This window comes from Emericellopsis atlantica (assembly GCF_019669845.1).
Source record: "Emericellopsis atlantica unplaced genomic scaffold F5Z01scaffold_27, whole genome shotgun sequence".
NCBI lineage: Eukaryota > Fungi > Ascomycota > Sordariomycetes > Hypocreales > Bionectriaceae > Emericellopsis > Emericellopsis atlantica.
In genome coordinates, this window is record NW_025764729.1 from 116,732 (window position 1) to 142,105 (window position 25,374).

Here is a 25,374-nt window from a genome sequence, read left to right on the forward strand (position 1 = left end):
GATGTGCCTGGCCCTAACGACTGCTCTGCGCGTTCGCTGCGTGGGTTTCTTGCTCTGGGAACTTTAATATCCCATCCTCATCCGCAATGAGCCAGCGAACTAGATGTAATGGGGTTGGGTATGGTACAAGTGTATGGGGATAGCCTGCGGTAGCGGACTGAGCATAGTGCCAGAGGTTCATCATTCGATGCGTGAGGGGGTTCATTACACATTCCGCACTTCCTGTCTATCACCCGCCTCAGCATGCACTGTGAAAGATCACTGCCTTTGATACCATCCGGAGACAAAAGCCTCAAATCAATTGTCGTTACACCCCGTAGAGTCTATGTAACATTCCTCATTGACGCCATAACCCATGTACCAATTCCATTTAAGCCTCCTGCTGGAAAGCCTCGGGGAAGCGGCGCATGTTCTGCCTCAGGTTACCGTGGTTGCTGAGGAACTGGACGTAGGCACCGTCGACCTTGACACGGCCGGCGGCCTTGCGCTCCAGGTACTCGTCACGGCGAAGAGGGGTGAAGCCCCAGTTCTTGGAGACGATGATCTTTTGGCGACCAGGGAACTTGTACTGCGAACGGCGGAAGGCCTCGAGAGCAAGGTGACGGTCTGTGGAAAGTTAGTATGACGTAGGCATCGCAAAATTTGCCAGGAGAAACATACTGGAGTCACGGGTGCGGACGCTCATGAGGATCTGGCCAATGTTGACACGGGCGACAGTGCCGTTGGGCTTGCCAAAGGCACCACGCATACCGGTCTGCAATCTATCGGCACCGGCGCAAGACAACATCTTGTTGATACGGACGACGTGGAAGGGGTGAGCGCGGACACGGAGGTGGAACGACTCCTTGCCACCGTTCTTGACGAGGAACTTGTTGGCGCAAATGCGGGCAGCCTCGAGGGCCTCAGAGCTCAGCTGCTCATACTCGTTGGAGACCAGGTGGACGCAGAGGGGGAAGTCGTCGACGTTGGCACGCTTGCGACCGAGATCGAAGATGCGGATCTTGGGGTCGGGGACACCACGGTTGAAGCGCGACTTGGGGTACGGCTGGTGATGATGTTAGATGCTTCTGTTCCAACAATTCGTGACGCATGTCGACCAGAGAAGCCCCCGGGTGCGCTCAGCCGGGAGCCTCGAGGCCGTCCACGCTCTCTCCATCCGTCAAAAACTCACCTTGTTCTTGCAGTAGCGGTAGCAACGGGCGGGACGGCGAGCCATCTTGACGGTATTGCTGGTGAGTCGTGGGGGTGGTGTTGTTGATCGAGGGGAGATGCAAGTTCGTCCGGCGAAAAAGACCCAAGTCCTCCTGGAGCGCTGCACTGACAAATCCACCCATTCGCCTGATTTCAAAGCCCGTGTGACTCAAGAGTGGTGGCGTCGTGTGAACTTCGGCACTTTAGGGCTTAACGATTCTGGTGGAGCTCATGATGATTGGCCAGTCGTGTGGTGCCCTTTGCCCCACCATGCCGCGATCATGGTCTGGTGGAAGTGCAAAATCCATCGCAGCAGCACGCAGCGAACTTCTTGCCGATTCAACCTACACCACATCACCAAAAGCCACCTCGAGGAACGCCCAGCAATCCAACGACAAGATGGCCGTCAAGAAGAGCAAGAAGGATGCCAACTCCCTCAACTCCAAGCTTGCGCTTGTGATGAAGTCTGGCAAGGGTACGCCCAACCTCAATGGCATCAAAATCCTCCATCTAACGTGTGCGCAGTCACCCTTGGTTACAAGTCGACCCTCAAGTCCCTGCGCTCCGGCAAGGCCAAGCTCATCATCATTGCTGGCAACACTCCTCCTCTCCGCAAGAGCGAGCTTGAGTACTACTCCATGCTTTCCAAGGCCCCCATCCACCACTTTGGCGGCAACAACGTAAGTTCTCAGCCTCGTAGATTCTGCTTCTGCTTCTGCATCTGCCTCTGCTGTCCTGGAGGGATCCTCCACAGCATACCCAGAGAAGAAGTCTGTCCAGACTTTGGAGGGTGCACATCGGCTTACACGTTCCTCTACAGATTGAGCTCGGTACCGCTTGCGGTAAGCTCTTCCGCTGCGGCACCATGGCCATCCTCGACGCCGGTGACTCCGATATCCTCGCCGACCAGCAGGCTTAAATGGTCTGGGCCAACGGAAAATGCATTAGGAGGCGTTTCGGAAAATTGGTTTTGGGCTTTCGAGGATACCAGTCATGCGATGCGAAATGAGGTGGCTGTGGGTGCTTGCACACCCAGTCTTGGGCTCGTCAATGTGACCAGACACATGATCTTAGCCCAAATGAAACAATACAATGATCCCTCCGCGCTACAAGCTTGTTCTTCATGATGCCTTCTTGTGTATGGTCTGCATGTCCTACTCAATGCGACTCCCAAGCCGCCTATAAGACATGGTGCTGTAATAGCACAATGCCGAGAAATTGCATTCCTCTAATTATGCCTTAATTTGGGATCCCAGTCGACGAGTGGCTGCGCACTGTGTGGCGCGTGGGGTTGCAGGTGAGGCGCAGGGTAGCGAGGTGGTACCCGGATTGTAACGGCTTTCTACATGAACGACGAAGGCGACTCGATAGTTATTGAGTTTCTTGTGCAATCTACAGAAATTCGATGCTGTAGTATTTGTTTCTCTTATAACAGGCCTCTAATTCACGCCTCAGTGACGGCGCGACGCTGCACACTGAAGCCAGTCTTTTCAAACACGCTAAGCACGAAACATCGGTTTCGGCGGGGCAGCACCGTGTGGCGCCCCAGCTGGAGACTGTCCGCTTTGTCCCCTTTGTTGTCAAGACCTCGAGACCAGGGGTCCTTCGATATCACTACAGAACTTAGGAGTCGAAGCAAGCAACCCGACACCGTATTTTTCGAGATATACAGTCGCCGCTGCCCACGCCTTGATCGTATATACTGGCCGAAGTTGTCTCAACACCCATCGAGCATTAGTTACACGACCGTACGCCAGCAATCATCATGTCCACCGCCCCCAAGAAGCCTCCTTCTGGAGGCGTCGGGCGAGTATCGAACGCGGAGACCGGCTCATCCCCCAGCTCGTCACCCTCGCGCAGTAGCTCGGCGCGCTCAACGTCGACACCTGCCAGTGGACACGCCCGCACACGATCAGTTCGCACAGGCACGCCAGTGTCAGCCCGAGCAGCAATCACGCGACGAGACACGGGCGGCATGAGCGGCGCCGATTCGGAGGCTCGAGCGGACGCCGCGGCCGCAGTCGAAGATCTGCAGCAACGACTCGAGAAGGAAGAAAAGCAGTCTGAGCAATACAAGAAGCAAATCGACGTGCTGCAATCAAAGCTGGAGGACTCTACGAAAGAATCGGCCAAGATGGAGGAGAAGGTACACGAACTCGAGGAACACATCGAAACGCTCAGCAACGAGAAACGCGAGGCGACGCGCCAGATCAGAGAGATGGAATCCATCTACGAGTCGGAGAGGAGCTCCATTCTCAAGGAGAAGGAGGAAATGGCCAATCGAGAAGAGGAGATGCAAACTGTGATACAGCGGCTCAAGGACAGCTTGGCGTCAAGAAACAACGGTGACGACGAGGGCAGGCCCTCGCGACAAGGTTAGATCTGATTTTTCACGTCTCTGCGCGCATTCATGCTAACGACGATAGCAAATCACTCGCCGTCTCTTGATGGCAACAGCTTCGCACCGCCGTCGTCTCTTCAGCGAAGTGACTCGCGCAACAGCTCGAAGCTCATCCTCCAGAAAGACAAACTCATCGAGTCGCTCCGTCTCGAACTCGCCGAGGCCCAGATCAAGCTCGTGGAAACGGAGAATCAAGGCGGTGGACGGCTGCAGGAAGTCGAGCGCCTCCTCATGGAGGCGCGTATGGCGAATGCGCGTCTGATGGAGGACAATGAAAGCTATCAGTTGCTTCTGCAGGAGCGGACTCTCAAGGGCGACTTTGGCCAAACCGACTTTAGCTACATGGGCGCCAACTCGAATCAGGATGCACTCGCTGCGCTCGAGGGCAAGACTGGCGGCTCCTCTCTAGCAGACGAACTCAGCGAGGTGGCCGAGGCTGACGGCGAAAGCGACAAGCCGCGCACTGAATCGCGCCTCGAGAGCGAACTCAAGTCGATGAAGGAGCAGAACAAGGCGCTGACGTTGTACATTAACAAGATCATCGAGCGCCTTTTGCAGCACCAGGACTTTGAGTCGATCCTCGACACTTCGACAGGAGAAATCAAGCCAGCAGCAGATACGAATAAGGACCTTCCTGCGCCTCCTGGCGACAAAAACCAGACCTTCCTGCAGAGAGCAAAGACCATGGCTGTTGGGGGACCTGCGAAGGCCAAGCAACGTCCCATGTCGATGATGCCTGCCAACACACCGGCTGCCAACTCGGCGCATACCGATCCCGAGACGGCGCCCAGTATTCCCATCAACAACCTCACCCGGTCAACCAGCACGCGAAGATCGCGACCACAGAGTGAACAGTACACGGGAGCGGCAAGTCTTGTGAGCCAGATGTACAAAGGGCCAGACGGCCCTATTTCACCATCTCTGAACAACCCTCGTCACTCGCAGTCCTTCTTCTCGCCAGCGTCCATGTCGGGCAACAACCCCAACACAGCTGCTCGTTATCCATCGGGCAGCAACACGACCACCTCGAGCGGAAACTTCCCGGGCATGCGCAGCGAGACCTCGAGTGTCAGCGGAGATTCAGGCGACCTGTCGACGCCGCCTTCGCAGTCGCCTCCGCGCTCGCATAGCGACAAGGGGACGACGTTTTCCGGCGGCAAGCCTCGGCCACTGCGGCTTGTGCAGGAAAACCCCGACGTCGGCAAGAATGACAAGCGGGCGAGCTGGATTCCTGCGAGCTGGAGTTGGGCCAAGAAAGACAGCAAGGACGAGGCGACGGGCACGGGCAACCCGATTTCGGAGTAGAGTCCGACGGAGGCGCTGCGATCGTTCATTCTCGGCAACGATTTGTCTAGAGGGCTGCGCTGGGATAATTTTCACGAGTAATCACTTGGATACATGGTGTCGTTGGGGGGTCCCTTGGTATATGGTGTACGACTGGGTCAGCGTTCAGGAGGCAAACATGTATACATCATTACGGTCAATGACGGCGCATGGACGGTGTTGTCGGCTGGTCCGGAGATTGAAGACATTGTATGGGTTCACTGTAGTCGAAGATTAGGTTTGCAGAAGGTCACGACGGCTGCTACACTGGGTCGTATCTGTCGTGCCTGTCAACGTATATTTAGGCTGGGTGACCAGACTTGCAGCGCTATCACTCATTCTAATGCAAATCATTATCTACAAGCCTGTATCATGTTTATGGCAGTATGTAAGTGGCTAATGGGATTGGGATGTTCCGTCGCGATTTTCAGGCCGCACAAAGCAGCTGGTCTCCCGAGGGCCGTGCTTCGCAGTGGAACCTAGGGATGGCATATTATGCGCAATCTTTATGAGGTGTTCTAGGCTGTGCAAAAGCATAGTCATGAATAGCGGTCTGGACTACGCCCGTCGCTGTGTACTACGTATGGTTAGGCCTCACACAACCACCACCGTGAAGACGAGGCTGCTGCATGGCGTGGCAGGGGTGTCGTGTCAAAGCCTCAGAGGCTGGACAATGTAGACCAAAATGGCATCCTCATGGTGTGACGATGCGGGCGAAAGATGTTGACTCATGTGTCAATTTGTTATCTATTCCATGCTTACCTGGAAAAGTGTGGTAAATAATCCAAGCGTGGGGTGCGTTGTATCACCAAGAGCGCATTGCCATTGTTTTCTACGGTGGTATGATCAAGGGATACTCCCTACTATTTTTAACAAAGTTGGGTTTGTCTGTTTTCCAACATAGAGAAGGGTATATCCCACGTCGTTATCGGCGTCGAGCTTGTCATTGTGAACTATAGGTTAGCTCAATTGCACGCGCGATACAGCCACGTCCGTCGCAACGGACCGACCCGCACGACAGATCCAGTCCTAGAAGCGATGGGTGCTAAAGTGCTAGCAGTTTTAACAGACCCCAAATACCTGTGTCGCTTGATATTGGAGAGAATTTGGGCTTTGAGTTCCTGTTGCTACGCCAGTAACAAGCCATACTCCTTCACTGTAACATGGAAGCTTGGCATTCTTGTGGAACACGACGAGGCCGTGCTGAAGAAGTTTAAGAAATGTTTGCTGGCGATGACTCGGATACAACATGTCCCTAGATAGTGTCCCGATCCTCTCAACGTAGGATCGAAGCCTTCTCAGTTTCCTGGAACCCATCTCACAGGATGATTAGCTATGAAGATAGCCTGGTGGTGGGATGCATCCTTTTTAGCAGGGGTACAATGTAATATAGGAGCCCCCCAAACTCAGGTACATTGGCAGCACATCTGACCACCAGAATGCCTCTTAAGGCATGAACACCTGGCCGTCACCCCGTCCGACATCCTGCGGGAGGTAAACTGACACGCGATCCGCCGAGGTAGGTTGTGCCCCTTTGTTGATGTTGCCACACCTTCCATGCGCCGAGGTCTCCCGGGGCAACATGATGGAAGATCAGGTACCGTTGTCGAATGCAGTAATAGCGGGAAGCACAAATGACTCGGCGGCGGCCATGTCATGATGTGTCGGTCAACTCGTTGTGAACATGTCAACAAATGTGCCCTTGTTCCCCCAGTCCGACATTACTACGTACGTAGCCGTGTCTGACGGAGCGGTGACCCGTGGGCCAGAAACCTGGAATCATGGCAGGAATGGATCATGGGGGATCGTGATCCAGCTCTCGCGGTGCTGCGCTGCTGCCGGAGCAAAACCTACGGCTGCATTTCACGCAGTGGCCCTGCCGCCCTACAGCCTACGGGCATGGATGTTTGCGGGGTACATGAGCATAATAAGTCGCATAGTCCATCTACCAAACATGATAGACAGGTCGAGGAGAAAATGTCGCATTGTGCGTACCGATTCCGGGTCATCTGAGGCGTTTCTGCGCAGCTCCAGCTGCCTTCCCTCGTTCTCCGTCCACTGGGAGATGGGAGGAGGAGCCCCTCTGACCGAGATTTCATGCTGTTGTTGCTGACAACAGTGACCGGATTGAACGGGACAACGTGCAGGGTCCGGCTGTCCGCTAGCATCGGCACCTTCCCCGTGGCCAACAAGCGTGGCCTGCTTGCTGCCAGCGTTGCCAGTTCATCATCTCGTGCTTGAGCATGGGTGGAGCAACGAAAAGGTCATTTCTAGGGCTCGATCAATAACATTTGCGGGCTGCCTGTAGGGCCAAGGTGAAAATGGCGGTGTCGTTCGGGTCAGTCGACCCTTTCTTGTTCTGAATAAATTGCCGATGATTCCACACTGGATCCTGAGCCATGCGGTCGAGCCTGTTTTGGTGGTAGAAGCACCTATGGAGATCCTTCGGCAAGGCGGTCACATGGCATCGTTACGCCTGGCTCCCGCGGAGTGCGTTGTCCCTGCTTACAGCCAGGGCTAGGTTTCGGTCCAGGCACAGTGAGTCCAGGGCTAGGTTTCGGTCCAGGCACAGTGAGTGAATATAGCAAAGTCGTGCGGTGCTAATTCGAGCCTCGGAGGATAATAAAAGACTAGAAGTACATGTAGGAGCTGCCATGGTACACTTCTACTTCCTATTATTAACACTCATGGAGGCACGAGTAAGACATGGGGAATCACTTGTTACTGTACATTGCTCGCTCGTTTAGTAGTGCCGCAACACAACAACTGTGTTGCCAAAGTTTGTTGCATTTACTAATAGTCCAAACTTTAAAGTGAGAATCACCAGATTGGGCTGTGTGGCACCTGAGGGAGCAGAGTGTGAATAACGCAGCGGAAGGCGCCGACTGATGACGCTGAGGTGAAGTGCTTTTCTCGTCCGGCAATTTGCACAGGCCCCAAACGATGATGCCTGCAAGAGAGAGGTACTTGCGCCAGGCTGGTGCGTTGGGCGTGATGACGCGTACTCTGTACACGGCGCAGTCTGCAGCCGGAGGGCACTGCTCCACCGTCATCAATGCAGTGCCAGGGCAGGCGGCCCAGCACCAGAGCACCATCAGGCTTGCGCTGTACCCGGCTCTAACTGCATATCGCCTGGCGCGGATCCCCTTCCTCCAGTCTTTTGTTGGACAACCCGACAGGTTGTGTCATGCTTGCCCATCCGCAAGTCTCGATTCACAATCTTCCGTCGCCCATACCATCCCATCACTGGTCCTTCGCTTCCCCGTTTCCATCTTGACCGACCCAATTCGACGTTTTTTTGGCTGTCAAGTCAGCCAGTGCGCACCTCTCTCGTTCTTCGTCCCTGCGAATAGTACGCCATCCTGACAGCGTTGCGCTTCTCCAACCCGACAACTGCGCCCTAACCGCCTGGACAATATTGTACCTCCAGTATCCGTACTCCTGTGACGCTTGACAGACCTGGCAACCGGCAGCAGCACGACCGACCACCCACGCACGTACACGTACCGTACCTACCGACATAGGCACAGGAGCAGGCACGCAAGACAAGCCACACACACTGCGTTCATAAACCTGGCCTTCTCAACCACCATTTTCCTGGGGTTGGGCATCAGCACGTCCTGTATGGGCAACATGATCCAATCCCATCCAGTCTTCACCTCGAACCACCGCTAGATGTGCATCCCGGTGGCATGCACGATCGACCTCTTCGCCTACCACCCCACGGACCCCCAACGCGCTTGTCACGGCTAGCGTCAGCATCAGCAACAGCAACATGAGCAGCAGTGGTACTCGCCGCCAGACGCCGCCAGCGTCGGTGAGCCACGACGACACCGCAGGTGATCCCTCGCAACCCGACTCGCAAAAACACTCTCGCCAGTCATCAGCTACTACCTCCATGACACCGTCACCTCTTGCCTCTCGAGAGGGCTCGCCAAGCCGCAATCCCCGAAGAACAATTTCGGCCACTCCTCTGACCTCGAGGTCACGGAAGAACAGTCAACAGCAAGAAATCAGTCCGACGCGCCAGATGCAAATACGCGCCAGCGCACCCATACGCACTGCGTCCTCCAGGAGTCTCACCTCCGCCTCCACGCCTTCGCTTCCTCCGAGTTCAGACCCTCCAATCCAAGCGCCAACGCCCCAAAAACCGGTAGCGCCCGAGTCAAGGGAAAGCCCGCGCTGGCCTGTCTCACCTCGTCTGAGATCCCCTCCGCCACTCAACAAGGCTGCCGGGGCCGCCGGCCGCCGGAACGAACAAGACGCGCCGCCAGCGATCAACGTCCAGGGCGCTTCACCATCACTAAAACCAGCACATTCGGCGCCGGAACCTCTACTAACGACGTCGGGAAGTGACACGGAAGACTCGGCCAGAACTTCGGGTACAAGGACGCCAGCGCGCAGCGCCCTGGAGACAGTGCAAGAAGTCAGCCTGCCCAACTCCCCGAGCCCATCCAGCGACGCGGCGCTCATGGCGCGAGTTGACGAAAGATTGGGAAGCCAGCCGGATGGTGCGCCCAACAACCTGCCGACGCTCCAAGCGAAAGCGAGAGTTGTAGACTCTGAAACAGAGACGGCCAGCGACACCAACAGCAGCACACCCAAGGCTGATCGACGTACCAACTCGGGCCCCCCACCGATGGTCCAGCGTCAGTCGAGCGCCCTCTCTTCGAAACAGTTCAAGGTGAAGCCGGACAACTCCTCGCAGAACATGACCGTCGAGACCGAAACCGTGACCAGCATACCGCAAGTGGCACTGGCATCGGGCCCAAAGTCATCAGAAGGACATGCGCTCAAGGCCAAGCCTAGCACCGAAACCATCAAGCCCAAGAAAGAGAAAAAGAAGCCAAACAGAAAACAGATCAACGTGAGCTCTGGTAATGGTAAGGCTCCCACTGTGCTCAACTCAAGACCGCATCACTACCCCATCCATCGATGAGATACACATTGGTCCATTTTGAGTCCATCTCATGGGAGCAAATTGCTAACTCGTCCGCCTCGTGTAGCATCCTCTAAAGCAGACGTCTTTGAGGCCAAGATTGCGAGCGCCGTTGATGAAGCCAACACGTCTGACTCTGAGGAGACCTTTGTGTACGACTCCAACCCCCCGGACGCCAGTGAGCGCACAGCACGCCGGTTTCACTCGCGAACGCCAAGTGCTACGAGCATGGCCAGCCAGGCAGACCGCCAGCATTTCCGCTCCATCCATGGTGTCATGGAAGGCACTTCGGCCCCCCCCGCGCACGGCCCGAAGAAGGGTATGAAATTTGTGAACACGCTCGCCGCTCCGGGGAGCGAAAACCTAAACGCCGAGGATGACGGGAAAGGCACTGGTCGCAGCGCTGGTGGCTCGGGCCGAGGTACCGTGCGCCATCACCATCACATTGGACGCTGGGGACGCCAGCCTGGGAACGGCCATGCCTCGCTTTTCGACAACGAGTCGCCTTTTCCGAACGCCGCGAAATCAAAGCTTGCTGGCCAGCAGTCTCGCAACTCGTCAGGCCCGCCCAGTCCTAGAGGCTACTTGGCGAATGGACTGAGCCATAAGCGATCCAACTATCAACTGTCCAACTACGATGCCGACGAGGCAACAACGGGAGCGGACGACGAGCGCACGCCTCTCATGGGACCGGGGTCGGCGCGCCGGCCAGGGAACGGTCGACGAAGGGGTCCGCACAGCTTGAGGCAAGCGGAAGCTCAGTCCTTTGACCGCCGCCCATCGTACCTCAACAGGTTTGCAGCATGCCTCGTGCTCACAATGATGCTCCTGCTCGTCATCACGGGTGCGATTGGCTTTATGTTCGCCACTTCGCAACCGATGACGGACATTGAGATCCTATCCATCAACAATGTGGTGACCAGTGAGCAGGTCCTCATGTTCGACTTGACAGTTAAAGCACACAACCCCAATATTGTCGTTGTCACAGTGGACCAAGCGAATCTGGAAATCTTTGCAAAGTCTGAACACGCCGGTACAGACTCAGACTGGTGGAAAGTGCCTCAGAATTCGGACGACTTTCATGTTCTCGACGATCCGATCAATGATCTACCCGACGATGACGCCGTCAGACCCAATGTGCTTCTGGGGCGGATCACGGAGTTCGACAGCCCCCTGACGTTCGAGGGCTCACTTTTCCACAAGGGCACATCTTCGTCCTCGGGCGAAATGCAGCTCCCCTACCCGGGTAACGGCACATCGGGCGGCTCAGAGCGATGGGAGCGCATTTACCAGGACGAGTTTGACCTCATCGTCAAAGGTGTCGTCAAGTACAGCCTGCCTCTGAGCACGCGCGTCCGTAGTGCGACCGTGTCGGGGCGGACGCACGTCACGCCAAACTCGGCCAACGACCCGTCCCTGAGGCCCAATGCCACGCAAGATGGCTGAAGCCTGCCATCCCCTTTCCCTTTGTCTTCCATTTCGTGTACATCGAGCGTGCATCAGCATGGAGCGAGCTAGCAAACGGAGCAATCCTCTTCACTTGGTTATGTGGGCGGCGACCCACTGGTTGGTGTTTGGGCCTTTTCCCTTTCCTTATTTCTGGCGCAGCCTTGCCTCGCGTTGCGCAGGGCTTATCGTTTGAAGGAATCTTCTTTGTTTTGCTCTGACATTAGCGATAGATGGAGCGGTTCGAAACTTGCCTTATTGTATTTATAACGCGTCATGACAAAAGACCGACAGACTGCAGGGGAAAACCTTTTACTTCGAAAACAGTGTATACGTACACTTCTGGGGCCCATGGGAAGGGAGACCAAAGATACCACAAATCAAATCGTTGCTATTACTGCTACTACTGTATGATCTCACGGTGTCATCTAGTTCAAGTGAATCGCCAGGCAAAAAGTTCATTCATGTCGTCAATGTCTTTTCGGACACGCCCGTCTGTATCATCCTACGAAAGCACTGGCTGCCCCTGAAAGCCCAATCCTCCCAAACGCCGTTGAAACGCCATATGCGCACCCGCGCTGTCTATGAGAAATGAATGCCCTCCTCGTTGAAGGCGTGCAGCAGCCGCAAAAAGTCCGTCTCGTCGCACTTGCCCGCGCGCTTGTCCGCCAACTCGGTCACGTCCTCGAGGACCTTGCGGATCTTCTCGCGGACCAGCTCGTGGACCCTGGTCTTCTTGCGTTTGCTCTTGGTCTTGGGCACGCCGCTTTGCTGCTGCTGCTCCTTGAAGAAATCGGGCACCTCCTCGTCCTCGTCCACCGCCATCGCGTCGGGGCCCGCGTCAGCCTCCATGTCGACATCATCGCCAGCCGCGTCGTCCCCGTCCTCCACGATGCTCTCGTCGACGGCCACGCCGTTCATGGCGCACCACGTGCGGTAGTTCCGCTCCACCATGTTGACGACCTCCTTGGTGCCGAGCCAGTTGGCGCGGAGGGTCTTGTTCTTGCGCACAAAGCAGACGCGCAGCACGCCGTCCCACTCGTCCCAGCTAATGTTGGGCCTGTCCTTGCCGATCTTGGGCTCGATGCGCACGACGCTGGACTCGACCTGTGGTGGAGGGCGGAAGTTGTTCTTGCCGACCTTCATGATGTGTGTGATCTTGGCCCAGAACTGCGCGTTGACAGAGAGACGGCAGTACAGCGTCTCGCCGGGTCGGGCGGTGAGGCGGAGGGCGAATTCGCGCTGGAACATGAGGACGGAGGTTCGTGGGGGATTTGGCATGGCGAGGAGTTTGAAAACGAGAGGCGAGGAGATCTGCTCCTTGTTAGTTTCGACGAGAGCCGTAGATGAAGCCACGTACCTGATAAGGGGTATTTGAAATGCAGACGTCAAAGGCAGGCAGCTCGGTCTTGATCACATCGCCGAGCATGACCTCGAGTTTCTTCTGCTCCGGCGTGCCCTGCACACGCTTCGTCACCTCTGCCGCCATCCTGGGGTCGAGTTCCACGCATATGCATTTCTTGGCGCGCTCGAGGATGCGGACTGTCAAGTTGCCGGTACCAGGGCCGACCTCGAGGACGGTGTCGGTGGGTTTGAGAAAGGCCTTTTCGACAATGGCGTCGGAGACACCGGGGTTTTTGAGAATGTGCTGGCCGACATTGGTGTTAAACTTGAAGACGTTGTTCTTGGCGGCGGCAGCGGCGGCGGATTTTGAGGGTCGCTCGTATGGGCTCGAGGATGCGCCACTGCGCTTGGGCGTCTTCACTTTCGCCATGGCTTGGGAAGAGACCAGGCAAACGTGGAGCGTTGGTACGGTGAGGCAGGATGGGAATCTATTGTCGTGGGGTAAAGGCGACATTGTCGGCGGTGGGATAAACTTTTTGGGTTGGAGGGCTTATCGATAAGAGATGGTGACAATTCTGCAATGGTACCAATTTAGTGGCCGTCTGTGCGGGTAGACCAAAGCTTACGCGTGCAAATCAACCTTATTGGCACCACCCAAGCTTGACAACCTCCAACGCGACTGAAACTACGATCAGTCATCCACCCATTGATCCATCTGCAACTTTGCACCTCTCTCTCCACCACGCACGCCCAACATGGCTACTCGGCGCGATTTCCTCAGCCAGCCGGCGCCCGAGAACTATGTCGCCGGTCTTGGTCGCGGTGCGACGGGCTTCACGACCCGGTCAGATCTCGGTCCTGCGCGCGAGGGTCCCAGCGATGACCAAATGAAGGAGATGCTCGCCAAGCGCGCAGCACAACTCGGTCTCGACGGTGCCAAAAAGGACAAGGACGACAAGGAAGACGACGGCGGCAATGACGACGAGCGGTTCCAGGACCCTGACAACGAGGTTGGGCTGTTTGCGGGAGGCGTGTACGACAAGGATGACGAAGAGGCCGACAAGATCTGGGACTGGGTCGAGGAGAGGATGGATCGACGAAGACGACAGCGTGAGGCGCGCGAACAGGCCGAAAGGGAGGAGTATGAGCGGAACAACCCCAAGATACAGCAGCAGTTTACGGACCTGAAAAGGGCGCTGAGCACAGTGACGGACGACGAGTGGGCGAATCTGCCTGAAGTCGGTGACCTGACGGGCAAGAATCGACGAAGCAGGCAGGCGCTGCGGCAACGGTTCTACGCTGTGCCGGACAGCGTGCTCGCTGGCGCAAGGGATCTGGGCGCCATGGGCACGACGGTCGCGGACGATGGGGATGCGTCGAGTGGCGCGGGCGGAGGTGACTCGGCCGATGGGACGATGACCAACTTCGCACAGATTGGTGCGGCCAGAGGCAAGGTGCTCCAGTCGCGCCTCGAGGCTGCGTCGCAGGTCAGCGGTGGCGATGCGACGAGCGGCAGCGCGACCAGCATCGATGCGCAGGGCTACATTACCGATCTGAACAGGCTGCAGATGACCGAGGGCCAGGCGCAGGTGGGCGACATCAACCGTGTACGGGAGCTGCTGTCCTCTGTGGTCAAGTCGAATCCCAACAACGCGCTCGGATGGATTGCGGCCGCGCGTCTGGAGGAGCTGGCTGGCAAGATTGTGTCGGCACGCAAAACCATTGATCAGGGCTGCCAGCGATGTCCCAAGAGCGAGGACGCCTGGTTGGAGAACATCCGTCTAAACCACGACTCCCACAACGCCAAGGTTATCGCGCGGAGGGCCATAGAGGCCAACAACCGATCTGTCCGCCTCTGGGTCGAGGCCATGCGTCTCGAGAACCTCCCCGCCAACAAGAAGCGCGTCATCCGGCAGGCCCTCGACCACATACCCGAGTCGGAGGCTCTGTGGAAGGAAGCCGTCAACCTTGAGGACGATGAGAACGACGCCAAGCTCATGCTCGCCAAGGCGACCGAACTCATACCGCTATCGACGGACCTGTGGCTGGCCCTCGCTCGCCTGGAAACACCCGAGAATGCGCAAAAGGTGCTCAACAAGGCGCGCAAAGCGTGCCCGACGTCCCACGAGATCTGGATCGCCGCCGCGCGACTGCAGGAACAGCTCGGCCAGGGGCAAAAGGTTAACGTTCTCAAGCGTGCCGTGCAGGTCCTGGCCAAGGAGTCCGCTATGCCGAAGCGCGAGGAGTGGATTGCCGAGGCGGAACGATGCGAGGAGGAGGGCGCCCTCGTCACCTGCGAGGCTATTATTCGCGAGACCCTTGGCTGGGGGCTCGACGAGGACGATGACCGAAAAGAGACATGGATGGACGACGCGCGCGCAAGCATTAACAGGGGCCGATACGAGACGGCACGTGCTATCTACGCCTACGCGCTGCGCGTGTTCGTTAACAGCAAGACGCTCTGGACGGCCGCTTCCGACCTAGAGAGAAATCACGGCACGAGAGAATCCTTATGGCAGGTTCTCGAGAAGGCCGTTGAGGCCTGCCCTAAAAGCGAGGATCTATGGATGATGCTGGCTAAGGAGAAATGGCAGGCCGGCGAGGTCGACGGCGCGCGATTGGTGCTCAAGCGCGCCTTCAACCAGAACCCTAACAACGAGGATATCTGGCTAGCAGCCGTGAAGCTCGAGTCGGCAAACGATAACGAGGAGCAGGCGAGGAAACTACTCGAAATTGCACGAGAGCAGGCGCCGACCGACCGCGTCTGGATGAAGAGTGTGGTGTTTGAGCGGGTGCTCGGGAACCTGGAAACGGCATTAGACCTCAACCTCAAGGCGCTGCAGCTATTTCCCGCGACGGCGAAGCTATGGATGCTTAAGGGACAAATCTACGACGACCTAGGCAAGGTGGGACAGTCACGCGAGGCCTACGCGCAAGGTGTCAAGGCCGTACCCAAGTCCGTGCCCCTATGGCTACTGTACGCTCGCCTGGAGGAGAACGCCGGCAACACCGTCAAGGCTCGTTCCGTCCTAGAGCGTGCTCGCCTTGCGGTGCCCAAGAACGCAGAGCTATGGCGCGAGTCCGTCCGTCTCGAGAGGCGGAGCGGGAACATGACCCAGGCCAAGTCCCTCATGGCGAGAGCCCTACAGGAGGTGCCCAAGAGCGGCATCCTATGGGTGGAACAGATCTGGCATCTCGAGCCGCGGACGCAGCGCAAGCCCCGGTCACTCGAGGCCATCAAAAAGGTCGACAGCGACGCGGTGCTCTTCATCGCGGTGGCGCGCATCTTCTGGGCGGACCGGAAGCTCGACAAGGCGCAGAGCTGGTTCGAGAAGGCGCTCGTGCTGGACAGCGACAATGGCGACGGGTGGGCGTGGTACTACAAGTTCCTGACGCAGCACGGCACGGAGGAAAAAAAGGCAGACGTGGTGACAAAGTGCGTGCTAAACGAGCCGCGCCACGGCGAGGTCTGGCAGACGGTGGCCAAGCACCCCAAGAATGCGAGGAAGGGGGTCGAGGAGATACTGAAGCTGGTGGCCGCCGAGCTGGATGCGTAGAGTGCATCTGTACCCATTAGAGTTCTTTCCAGGCGTACGGCATGAGGATTGTTCAATATCACGGTAGAGACAAGCAAAGTCCAGGGATTGGCGTTTGAGAGTTTAGAGTGGGTATATATTCGCCGCCGCCAACAAGCGCAGCGGGCCATTATTGTATCATTACAAAGGGAAACGCCCATTCATCATCATTGTTTGGCCACCCGTTGGGACTCCATCATCGCTTAATCCCCTTACTTGCTGCCACCGAACCAGCTGGAGATGCCAGACTTGGCCTTGGCGGCCTCGTTCTCGACCTTGGAGTCGAACTTGTCGACAGCCTTGAGGGCCTCGGCCTTGGCGTCCTTTGCGTAGGCCTCGGCGTTGGACTTGGCGCGGCCAGCCTGCTTGTCGGCCTCGGAGATCTGGGGGATTGCTGTTAGCAGGTATTTTCCGGCGCGGTGTGTGGGTTTGTTGTTGGTGAGGATTGGAGATGAGGACTGGTTGTGCAGGGACAGCTGAGTGACGTAACGACAGCCGGAGCTGGAGCTCCCCGGATGATCCACTTGAGCTCCCTGGGCTGGGGCTGGCCAGAGCGCATCATCTCCACGATGTCCTCATCTCCCTTCCACGGTGCTTCTGCTGCAAAGACTCGAGTGCTGTAGTGGATGGGAGTCAACGTACCACCTCGTCGACCTTGGCGCCAGCCTTGGCACCGTAGTGGGCGCCATCCTTCTGCGCGTTGGGAGCGCTGCCGGGGAGGTTGGCCTTGATGTTGGCAGACGCCTTGTGGACATCGCCTGTGCCGTGTCAGTCATCTTGCCATCCACGACGTGTTTTGTCGTTGTGTCGTCAGTAAATGGTACGCACTCTCGAACTTGTTCTCGGCAGCCTTCGCGTTGCCGCCCGCATTGTAGAGGTAGTAGCCAACACCGCCGGCGGCACCAAGGCCAAGGATGAGGGGCGCTTTCGACTTGGACATGTTGAACTGGACTGGGTTGATGGTGACTGTGATGCGTTGGAGATGGTAGAGCTTGGGGAATCGGTGCGGGAGAGGTGAAGGAAGCTTGCGCAGGATGGGAGGGCCAATTGGGGTTTTATTCACTTGTTGGTAGGCACGTATTATGGATGGCCGAATTAGTCTGGACTCTGGAATGATCGCGCGATGGACGATGATGACGTTATGCCTCCTTCCTGCTCGTCTCCCCGCATTTCTGTGGGGCTCGCGCGATTCTCCAAGACCAGCTTGTGATCTAACTTGGACGCAAGCAACGAGTTCTGGCAAGGTACGACGTGCAGACATTAAACATCTCTGAGTTAAATATTTACTCGAGGTTCATCCTCGCCTCGTCGCCAATGCCCCATGTCCCGCCGTCCTTGCCCTGCTTCTGAAGCTCCATTTCCACCTCGATCCCCAACCCGCTCAAGTGGTCCTCCTCCTCCTCGCTCAGCACATCACTCGGGGCACGTCGCCTGCTACGCTTGCTATCGACAGACCCGGGGCGATTCTTCCTAAACCCCGGAAGCCCAGCCCAGGACTTGGAGGAGGTACTGTACACCGACGCGGCGTCGTCGACACCAGCGCGCGAGTCTTTCGAGTCGGAGGTACTGGGGCGGTTCTCCGCCGTCGTCGTGTCCATTAGGGGCAGGGCTGGCTCAGAACGCATCGGCGAGAGCATCTTCTCACCCGCCGTGGAGTATTTGTTGGTTTGCACGGCAGTGGGCCTGGCCTCGGGCGTGCTTGGCTGCTCGTGGATCTCGGGCCCATCCGCCTCGACAAGTTCGGCGTCCCGATACCACTTTCTCCTGCGTGTCCATCGACCCCAGCCATCCGCGCCTCGACGGCCATTCTGCCACTACCTGCGCATTAGCAACAATCCCAAAGCGCCATTGACCAAGACTGCATGCATACCTTGCTGTCGTAGTAGATCCATCCATTCTTCCCCTCTTCCCCATCATAGTCCACTGGCCCATGGTCGTCAGCCACGCCATCCACCTTCCACCGGCTGCCGGGTGCCCAGCGCCACCTCATGTTCGCCCCGTCCTCGACATCCGGTAACTCAAACTCGTCTTTGGGAGGGACTGCATTGTAGTTCTCGTCCGACCACGCGGGCCTCTCATAGGCAAACAGGCTGTTTGTCCAGCCGAGGCCGACCCATCTCCGCTGATTCTCGTAGATGATGAATGTGAACTTGACGCCGGCGCTCCGCGAGCTCCTCCCTTTCCGATGTTTCACCTTCATCTGGCTAGGCCGACGCAGCTCCTTCGTGAGTTCCGACTCCCCCTTTCTGTGCAGAGTCGTCAAGGACTCGTGCGCGGCACCATACGGGTCCTTGCCAAGCTGCGGTGCCTGGAACTGTAAGCCCGTGATGGCAGAGGCTAGCCGTCGCACACTGCCGCTGCGCCATAGTATCGTCCTGGAGACACGCATCACCCGCGCGTGCCACGTCAAGGCGATCGTGCCCGCCACAAGCACGACCCGCCTCGTCGTCACGATCCGCCACGGTGGTGCCGTCAGCGCGATCCAGAAGGGTGTCACGATGAGCAGCCGCACAAACATGGCGGTCAGGGCCGGCTTTGTTGTCGCACTCGTGGGCGTGCGCTGTGTGCTCAGGAAATCCGTCATCTCCAAGAGCGGCTCCATCAGTGCGTTGCACCTCGCCGTCAGCTCCTTGAGTGTCTCCACAATCTCGTCGAGCGTCTTCTGGTGTTTCGTGTTGGTGACCTCGGAGTTACCGCGCAGGTGTTTTCCCTGTCGACCCGGGGTACCATTGTCCGCCGAGGGTCCCGACGGCGTGCTCCCCGTTGCCGCTGCGGCTGCCTTTGCAACAGAGTCCTTGAGGTCGCGAGCTGGCTCGTTCCATCCGCTGCTGCTGAGGGGGCTGTACCTCCTTCCGTACATGCCGCCGATGAGCGCCATGCCCACGACAATCGGCCCCGCCCATCGCACGACGACATCGCCATACAGCACGACCGCCCAGAAGCCGCACAACAAGAGGAAGCTTTGCCAGGCATCGCCGGTACTCCATGTCATGAGCCCAAGGAACGTGTTGAGCGGCAGTACGAACGGATGCGAGTAGGCGAGAGCGCGTGTGATCTGTGGCGGGGTCGCGAGGAGCAGCGGGCTCTTCTGGTGCACGAGGATCGTCGAGCGCCGGGCTGATCGCGACGGCGTGCTTGCTGAGAGGGTCGCTGGGGAAAAGGCGGCGGTCGTGGGGGGCGCGGAGAGGTAGGAGGTGAGGTGATCGGGCGGCGACCCGCCATTTGTTTCGTCGCGTGAGCTCATGGGCGCGGACGGTGAGATTTGGGTAGTCCACGGCGTGTCCTGGTGTTGAAGGTTAGGTAAGGCTAAATAATAAGAAATGCGACCCGGATTGAAGGTTGTGGTGATTGTGGGGGTCAGATTTGGTGGAGTTCAGGGTTCGTTCTGTGATGACGACTGGGCCTGTCCTTCAGCTCGTGCCGATGGCGCGGTAGCTACCTAGCCATGCGATGAAGGCTGAGGCTGATGGCGATGATGGGAATTTGAAAGAGAGGGATATGGAGGTGAGGGACTGGACTTACAAAGGCAGCCATGCCCTGCAGATCTGGATACCTGCCCAATGTCGGGATCAGCGCAGGCAAGTCTGAAAACCGGCAACGTCGACGTCATTCACCTCGAGGCTTAGACTAGCATCGCTTGACGAGTAGGTAGGTCACGAGCTCTCAGGAAAGCACCATGTCTAAGGCAGTAGGTAGAAAGAAAGATACAGAGGGAGATTTGGCAGCTGCGCAAACAGAGGCGAGGAAATGTTCCAGCCTCGAGTGATGGGAACCCAAGCTCAGATCGGCATGCCGAGGAAGGGCTGCGGAATGGAGCGCGTGAGCGTCGGCTGGGATGTGCGTCGTTCTGCGGAGAGACTGGGCAGTCACATGCAAATTGAGCTTCTGACTACCCTATATAGACTTTCCTCTTTAGGCAACGCTTCGCAAGCTCCTCCCGTCTAAGTGCAAGTCATCAATAGGAGAGCTGGTATTAACGAGAGCACTCAAACATGCAATGACACGAGAAAGAGAGTCCGTTTAACCTTTTTTATCAACATAGGAGATTCAATGATAGTATCTAGACGGCCATCGACCCATCCCATCATCCCTTTCCTCGTTCCCAAACTCCGACGAGATCCCGAAAGCATCACATCAAGCGTCCGTCATGCTCCCTCCACGCGCCACCCTACCCAGAAGGAAACCCAGACCGCGTCCGGTCAGAGACCCCTGGGCAGAAGTCGCTCGTCGAGGGGGATATCCCCATCATCCAAAAAGTCGTCAAAGTCGTCAAGTGATAGTGTCGTGATACCGCGGGGTGAGATGTGTTGTATACATGTCATGCCGTGTAATCCCAAAAGTCGCAATCCGCTATCCGTTTTTTTGTTCGTTCATGTTCATTATCATTTTTTTTTCTCGTGTTGGGCGTTTCGTCGATGTATCCTATCCGTACAATTTTGGTTGGTTGGGATCCCCCGTGGCAGAGCGTTGCGCTCATGGGGGCTTCTCGTTGGTGTAGTTGAGACAAAAGAAAGGGGCGCACCGCTATGAGTGGCCGGTGCAAGAGCCTGCCATGGATGTTAGTATGTTGATGTTGACAGATACACATGGTCGTCCTCTGGTGACGAGAGACAAACGGGAAGACTTACAGCTTGCGCCGCAGTTGCAGGGGTTAGAAGCAGAGCATCCGCAGTTGCCAGCCATCTTGATAGATTTGGAGATTGGGGGGGATAGGTAAAAACCTAAAAAAGTTGTCGGAAAGTTGTTGGAAGATGGGGGGTTTCGACTATAAAAGTCTACTTAAGGAAGGGAAAAAGGAGAAGTCCAGAAAGAAGGCGGGACGCCATTCTTTTATAGACAGTTTGATGGCACTCTATCCTCGTCTGATCCCGACAACTCTCCCAGGAGATGCATAACAAGACGACGAGTTGCGGTCTGCGAGAGCAAGCTACGTATCGTGAGCCCGTGATCCACTCACGGAGCGGAACCAGCTGGACGCACGATGCACTCTGCAGGGAGGGCGGCCCCGGCTGGTGGTTGGCGATCTCGACATGTCGGTGACCGTTGTTTGGTCTGCGAAGGTTAGGCCGCAACTTGGCTGCAGCAAAGCGGCCTCGCAGCGCTTCATGCGCCGCCAATAAAGGTTCACAAGGAGAATTGGCGTGGTCAATGTCCGCATGCATGTTTTCGTGGCGCTTTTCTGACGCATTGACAGGCCAAAGCACAAGGAACTTGCGATAACAAATTTGGGTGTGAGAGGCTGGCCTTTGTGTTAGTGCAGACTGCCCACCCACCATTGTCGTTGAAGGCCAGATAACGTGAACACGTAGTAATACTTCCTGCGATGACCATCCTACACCAACTAACCCATCATCCAAGCTTTCTTTCAGAACCCCCCTGAGTGATGCGTCGTCCGAGCTCTTGCAATGCCATGCATGCCGATGCACTCCTGCAGCAGCGCGCCAACACACCATCTGGGTCTCTCACGTCCTCTTCCTCCATCCTAACGCAGCGCAGCGGGTCCTATTCACCCCCAATCCCAGCCTCGCCGTTTCCCATCTCGGACTGACCGCCATCTTGAGTTGGCACGCGCAACGTGGCCTGGGGATCCATTTCGGGAACGATGGAAGCCGGGGGAATCGACAGAGGCTTGACCGCTCGCGACTTGGGGCCGTAATGCGAAGAGTGACACGCGCATCGCGTGGAGAAGGCAACAGTGGCGGCGCGAGATCCTCCAACACGATTTACGTCCAAGATCCCTTCCATGGTTGATTGTGGATCCTGGACAAAGGCATCAAAGTGAGGCGGCTGCCTGGCCTTGGGGATCGTGACGATTTCTCCCAGCCTCCTGTAACATACATCGTCTTCGATTCATGCGTGAGTGTTCTTTGACTACTCCATACACAGTACAACACTCTCAGTCACGATGAATGTGACGACCCACATCGCCCGACGTCGGATGCGACAATTCGACGAGACTGACCGTCAAACGCGTCTTCCCATTTTGACTGCCACGTCAGAGAACTCCTGACAGCGCACTTCGCAACCGCTTGAAACCGCACGTGCACAGCGAGCCCACAATGAGTGATCACGCGGACGACGAGCTCGTCATCACCCAAGTCACCGACGCATACGACGCAGAGCAGTACCTGCCGTCGCTCGCGGCACTCCTCCAGCGCTGCGTCAACGATGATCCAGCAACATCGTCCCTTGGCTTCCTCGCGCCCCTGTCTGAGGACCGGGCCAAGGAACAGTGGACAGAAAGTCTGAAGGGCGTGACGGGCTCCAAACCCTCAACGGTCTTGCTCGTCGCCACTCCAGACGACGACCCCTTCCACGTCCTCGCCACGATACAGATTAGTCGGAACTTCAAGGAAACGCATGACCACAAGGGCGAGATTAAGAAAATGCTTGTCTCCCCGGACCATCGTCGCTATGGACTCGGCAAGCGTCTCCTGGAGGAGGCGGAGCGTTTCGCCAGGGACGACATGAAACTCGAGATGCTCCTTCTGGACACGGCCACCGAGACGCCGGCGTGTCAATTCTATACCAAGTTTGGATGGACGGAATGGGGATGTTGCCCACACTATGCGCGGTTCGCGGACGGCAGGAAAGGCGACTGTACATTCTTCTACAAGATGTTACAATGATGCATTGCAATGCGGCTCTATACTAAAAGGACCATCGGAATGTCGCACACGTCCATGGCAAAGGTTGTCTCCGCCCAGGAGAAGCAGTGCCTGTCGGGAATGTCCTTGTCGTTCCAATCAAGCAACACGACAGACTCGTCTGGTTGCATATCGGCCTCGGGTGCACTGCCGTATCCTTCCTCCAAGGGTGGTTGTCCCAGCTTTTGTATCTGATATGCTGTTTCTAGTTCGCAGCTCGCACACACCCACGGCTTGAAGCCAAAGACACAATCTGTCTCGGCACCACGCAGATCGGTCTGCTGCAGATGGTGAACTATGGCACTCACCTTCTTATAGAGGTCTGCCATGGTGCAATGCCGTTTCCTGTCCGAGGCTTGCCACTCCGGGTCTGTGTCGGCGCCGAGCTTGCGTTTGCGGCTCGTCGTGATGCCGTCGCTTTCGCCGTAATTGCGATCGAGCTTGGCTGATCTTCGAGGCTGAATCCGTGTTGGACAGGAACTGTTGTGTGTTTTCACTCTTTTTGTGGTTTGAAGAGGTACTTTGCCTTCATTGTACGCTGTTGCGTGCGCTTGGGCCCACTGGAGGAAATGCGGGATGCAGAGCGGTGTCTGCCGGGGGGTCATTACTGGTGTTTGCAGATACATATTGACGGACTCGGATGGGACAGACCTAGACTTCAGCGTGATATATTATATATACTGGGATGTTGGGCGAGTCTAGGGGTCTTCGTTCAAGTCTGCCTGCCTCGTGCTTTTTGACAGCCCACGCGTGTGAACAATGAGGATTCATTATCAGCAGAGCGACAAAGACGGCAAAAAAGAGAAAGAAAGGATACGCCTTTGAAAGGATACGACGCACTGGTCAATTCATTGAGCAAAGTAGGCAATCGAATACAAAACCTGACTTCGTTACTCAGTGCTCTTGTGATGTACAGACGCGATTTACACCCAAACCGAAACCTTCAGCTGGAATGAAACTGGGGCTGTTTGTGGTTACGGACGTCCCCGTGACTGATTAATTCGAGAAAATCTCGACTACTTTGGAGTCTGAGATTGAATTGGTCTTTACTCCCCGGGGATTGTCTCTTCAAAACGTTGGTCTCGCTGGTGATAGGGTAAGATGATCCTTCCGTCAGGCCGCCGGCGGAACATGCAAGTCATGCACGACGAAGACTGATCCTGATCTTTCGGGTTGAAATACAAGTGTCATGTAAGATATTGCGTACATTACGCCCTAGGCGTCATCGCTATGTCGTTATTCAGCCTTTTGCTGCTAATCACGCCCTTTCATTAACAAGATTTGCAGGGGTTCAACTTCACAGCCAATGCCAAGGATTCTGTTCTGCCATGTGTCCTCCAAGGCCCAACAATACTTATAATGACATCCCGTCGAAACCGATTATTCCGTGAAGCTTCAAGCAGGTGATCAGCTACCCTGCAGACTAGTCAGGCATTCGATCTCCAGCATAACTAAGTTCATTCACACACGTTCATTTCACAAGCCTTCTCCTCATTCAAGGTTCCAACTCCGTCTACGACCACCACTCTATTGTGCGCAGCATGCCTGAGCCATCTTTGGACTTTGTGACCTGGGACCCCGAGTCAACTGGCCACATCAACCGATTGACGACTCAGCGAGAGCACTGCGGCTGGCATTCTTCCAAGGTGGGGTCCGAATGGCGGGATGCGCAACTGAGAGGTGTGATTTGTATATATTGGCTTGTGAATTCACCATGAGCAACGCCAAACCAGCAACTAACTAACACGCATTAGGCTTTGTCCGAGGATGAACCTTGGAGGGAGGAGTACAACAGTCGCCATCGAGAGGCATATCCTGATGTACGTGGAACCATGGCAAGGCACATGAAGTCTCTGACCCGTGTCATAGGAGTGTGATACACTGGCCGATACAAGCAGATCGATCTTCGGGAAGCCAACTCAACCGAGCCAGACACCATTCTTTCCAATTGGACACATTGCGCTCTACAAAGACGACCCATCAATACCCCCTGACGTCTTGGACCTGCCCTCTGACCACTTCCTTTGGATCAAAACCCTTTACATATCGCACGCACTGCAGGGTCTCGGAATAGGAGGCTCAGCTATGAAGCACGCAGAACTCGTGTCCGCTAGCGAACCCCTGAATGTGCGCTACTTGCTTCTCGACACGCTGTGCGAAGAGGATCAGTTGCACGAGGAATTAGCGGTGGCGTATTTCGGACAAGTCCCAAAGGTTCGCTCCTGGTTGCCTGAATCCGAACTGTTTGTGCCCGCTGACTGACGCGCCACTTCCAGTTCTCCAATGAGAGCTGGTACACGAAAAAGGGGTACCGTTCTATTGGCCTCCTGGCGAATATTTACAACGTACCGGATATAAATGGGAAAATGTGGCCATTGCGGACGACAGTCATGAGAAAGGACCTCTGTCCGCGAGATTGACATGATCGTCGACGCACCGAGACTGCTATCAGATCCCCATCAATGACCAAGGCGAGACATTTTCTTTCCGCAGACGGCATCTTCAACA

At 56.4% G+C, this 25,374-nt stretch overlaps 10 protein-coding genes across 10 annotated transcripts; 6 read left to right on the forward strand and 4 right to left on the reverse strand.

Moving 5' to 3' along the window:
* Nucleotides 1–370: 370 nt before the first annotated feature.
* On the reverse strand, nucleotides 371–1,216 carry F5Z01DRAFT_683257 (ribosomal protein L10e/L16; the record flags this gene model as incomplete). Its single annotated transcript, XM_046265834.1, has 3 exons — nucleotides 371–606; nucleotides 661–1,045; nucleotides 1,172–1,216. The coding sequence occupies 3 exons, from the start codon at nucleotides 1,214–1,216 to the stop codon at nucleotides 371–373; spliced, it is 666 nt and encodes a 221-aa protein (XP_046115323.1).
* A 374-nt stretch (nucleotides 1,217–1,590) lies between these two features.
* On the forward strand, nucleotides 1,591–2,110 carry F5Z01DRAFT_627484 (ribosomal protein L30; the record flags this gene model as incomplete). The annotated part of the gene is made up of 3 exons (XM_046261542.1): nucleotides 1,591–1,666; nucleotides 1,717–1,871; nucleotides 2,012–2,110. 3 exons carry the CDS (start codon nucleotides 1,591–1,593, stop codon nucleotides 2,108–2,110), a joined length of 330 nt encoding a protein of 109 aa, XP_046115324.1.
* Nucleotides 2,111–2,568: 458 nt separating this feature from the next.
* F5Z01DRAFT_278917 (putative M protein, serotype 2.1 precursor) lies at nucleotides 2,569–5,306 on the forward strand. Its single transcript, XM_046258727.1, has 2 exons — nucleotides 2,569–3,566; nucleotides 3,618–5,306. Exons 1-2 carry the CDS (start codon nucleotides 2,957–2,959, stop codon nucleotides 4,895–4,897), a joined length of 1,890 nt encoding a protein of 629 aa, XP_046115325.1. The 5' UTR covers nucleotides 2,569–2,956; the 3' UTR covers nucleotides 4,898–5,306.
* A 3,474-nt stretch (nucleotides 5,307–8,780) lies between these two features.
* F5Z01DRAFT_603178 (vacuolar segregation subunit 7-domain-containing protein) lies at nucleotides 8,781–11,288 on the forward strand (the record flags this gene model as incomplete). Its single annotated transcript, XM_046260759.1, has 2 exons — nucleotides 8,781–9,798; nucleotides 9,922–11,288. Coding segments are annotated over 2 exons (2,385 nt in total), but the record flags the coding sequence as incomplete, so codon positions are not given.
* A 428-nt stretch (nucleotides 11,289–11,716) lies between these two features.
* On the reverse strand, nucleotides 11,717–13,210 carry F5Z01DRAFT_663429 (dimethyladenosine transferase). The gene is made up of 2 exons (XM_046264034.1): nucleotides 12,661–13,210; nucleotides 11,717–12,614 (listed from the first exon to the last, which is right to left on the reverse strand). Exons 1-2 carry the CDS (start codon nucleotides 13,156–13,158, stop codon nucleotides 11,883–11,885), a joined length of 1,230 nt encoding a protein of 409 aa, XP_046115327.1. The 5' UTR covers nucleotides 13,159–13,210; the 3' UTR covers nucleotides 11,717–11,882.
* F5Z01DRAFT_663431 (PRP1 splicing factor, N-terminal-domain-containing protein) lies at nucleotides 13,211–16,287 on the forward strand. Its single transcript, XM_046264035.1, has one exon. The coding sequence runs from the start codon at nucleotides 13,400–13,402 to the stop codon at nucleotides 16,199–16,201; it is 2,802 nt and encodes a 933-aa protein (XP_046115328.1). The 5' UTR covers nucleotides 13,211–13,399; the 3' UTR covers nucleotides 16,202–16,287.
* F5Z01DRAFT_663434 (uncharacterized protein) lies at nucleotides 16,288–17,309 on the reverse strand. The gene is made up of 3 exons (XM_046264036.1): nucleotides 17,048–17,309; nucleotides 16,862–16,977; nucleotides 16,288–16,602 (listed from the first exon to the last, which is right to left on the reverse strand). The coding sequence occupies exons 1-3, from the start codon at nucleotides 17,157–17,159 to the stop codon at nucleotides 16,432–16,434; spliced, it is 399 nt and encodes a 132-aa protein (XP_046115329.1). The 5' UTR covers nucleotides 17,160–17,309; the 3' UTR covers nucleotides 16,288–16,431.
* Nucleotides 17,310–17,502: 193 nt separating this feature from the next.
* On the reverse strand, nucleotides 17,503–19,463 carry F5Z01DRAFT_683263 (integral peroxisomal membrane peroxin-domain-containing protein; the record flags this gene model as incomplete). Its single annotated transcript, XM_046265835.1, has 3 exons — nucleotides 17,503–18,033; nucleotides 18,090–18,465; nucleotides 18,505–19,463. The coding sequence occupies 3 exons, from the start codon at nucleotides 19,461–19,463 to the stop codon at nucleotides 17,503–17,505; spliced, it is 1,866 nt and encodes a 621-aa protein (XP_046115330.1).
* A 2,512-nt stretch (nucleotides 19,464–21,975) lies between these two features.
* F5Z01DRAFT_279084 (acyl-CoA N-acyltransferase) lies at nucleotides 21,976–22,857 on the forward strand. The gene has a single exon (XM_046258728.1). The coding sequence runs from the start codon at nucleotides 22,279–22,281 to the stop codon at nucleotides 22,846–22,848; it is 570 nt and encodes a 189-aa protein (XP_046115331.1). The 5' UTR covers nucleotides 21,976–22,278; the 3' UTR covers nucleotides 22,849–22,857.
* A 1,399-nt stretch (nucleotides 22,858–24,256) lies between these two features.
* On the forward strand, nucleotides 24,257–25,373 carry F5Z01DRAFT_279643 (uncharacterized protein). Its single transcript, XM_046258730.1, has 4 exons — nucleotides 24,257–24,569; nucleotides 24,621–24,686; nucleotides 24,736–25,080; nucleotides 25,143–25,373. The coding sequence occupies exons 1-4, from the start codon at nucleotides 24,408–24,410 to the stop codon at nucleotides 25,284–25,286; spliced, it is 717 nt and encodes a 238-aa protein (XP_046115332.1). The 5' UTR covers nucleotides 24,257–24,407; the 3' UTR covers nucleotides 25,287–25,373.
* The last annotated feature ends 1 nt before the right edge of the window (nucleotide 25,374 follows it).

Coding starts and splice junctions, on each gene's coding strand:
- F5Z01DRAFT_278917 (XM_046258727.1), top strand. CDS start 2,957: ATGTCCACCGCCCCCAAGAAGCCTCCTTCTGGAGGCGTCGGGCGAGTA. Junction 3,567..3,617: donor GGGCAGGCCCTCGCGACAAG/GTTAGATCTGAT, acceptor TAACGACGATAG/CAAATCACTCGCCGTCTCTT.
- F5Z01DRAFT_663429 (XM_046264034.1), bottom strand. CDS start 13,158: ATGTCGCCTTTACCCCACGACAATAGATTCCCATCCTGCCTCACCGTA. Junction 12,615..12,660: donor TTTCAAATACCCCTTATCAG/GTACGTGGCTTC, acceptor AACAAGGAGCAG/ATCTCCTCGCCTCTCGTTTT.
- F5Z01DRAFT_663431 (XM_046264035.1), top strand. CDS start 13,400: ATGGCTACTCGGCGCGATTTCCTCAGCCAGCCGGCGCCCGAGAACTAT.
- F5Z01DRAFT_663434 (XM_046264036.1), bottom strand. CDS start 17,159: ATGTCCAAGTCGAAAGCGCCCCTCATCCTTGGCCTTGGTGCCGCCGGC. Junction 16,978..17,047: donor TGCCGAGAACAAGTTCGAGA/GTGCGTACCATT, acceptor GACACGGCACAG/GCGATGTCCACAAGGCGTCT. Junction 16,603..16,861: donor GCGCCAAGGTCGACGAGGTG/GTACGTTGACTC, acceptor GCAATCCCCCAG/ATCTCCGAGGCCGACAAGCA.
- F5Z01DRAFT_279084 (XM_046258728.1), top strand. CDS start 22,279: ATGAGTGATCACGCGGACGACGAGCTCGTCATCACCCAAGTCACCGAC.
- F5Z01DRAFT_279643 (XM_046258730.1), top strand. CDS start 24,408: ATGCCTGAGCCATCTTTGGACTTTGTGACCTGGGACCCCGAGTCAACT. Junction 24,570..24,620: donor TGATTTGTATATATTGGCTT/GTGAATTCACCA, acceptor AACACGCATTAG/GCTTTGTCCGAGGATGAACC. Junction 24,687..24,735: donor ATCGAGAGGCATATCCTGAT/GTACGTGGAACC, acceptor CCCGTGTCATAG/GAGTGTGATACACTGGCCGA.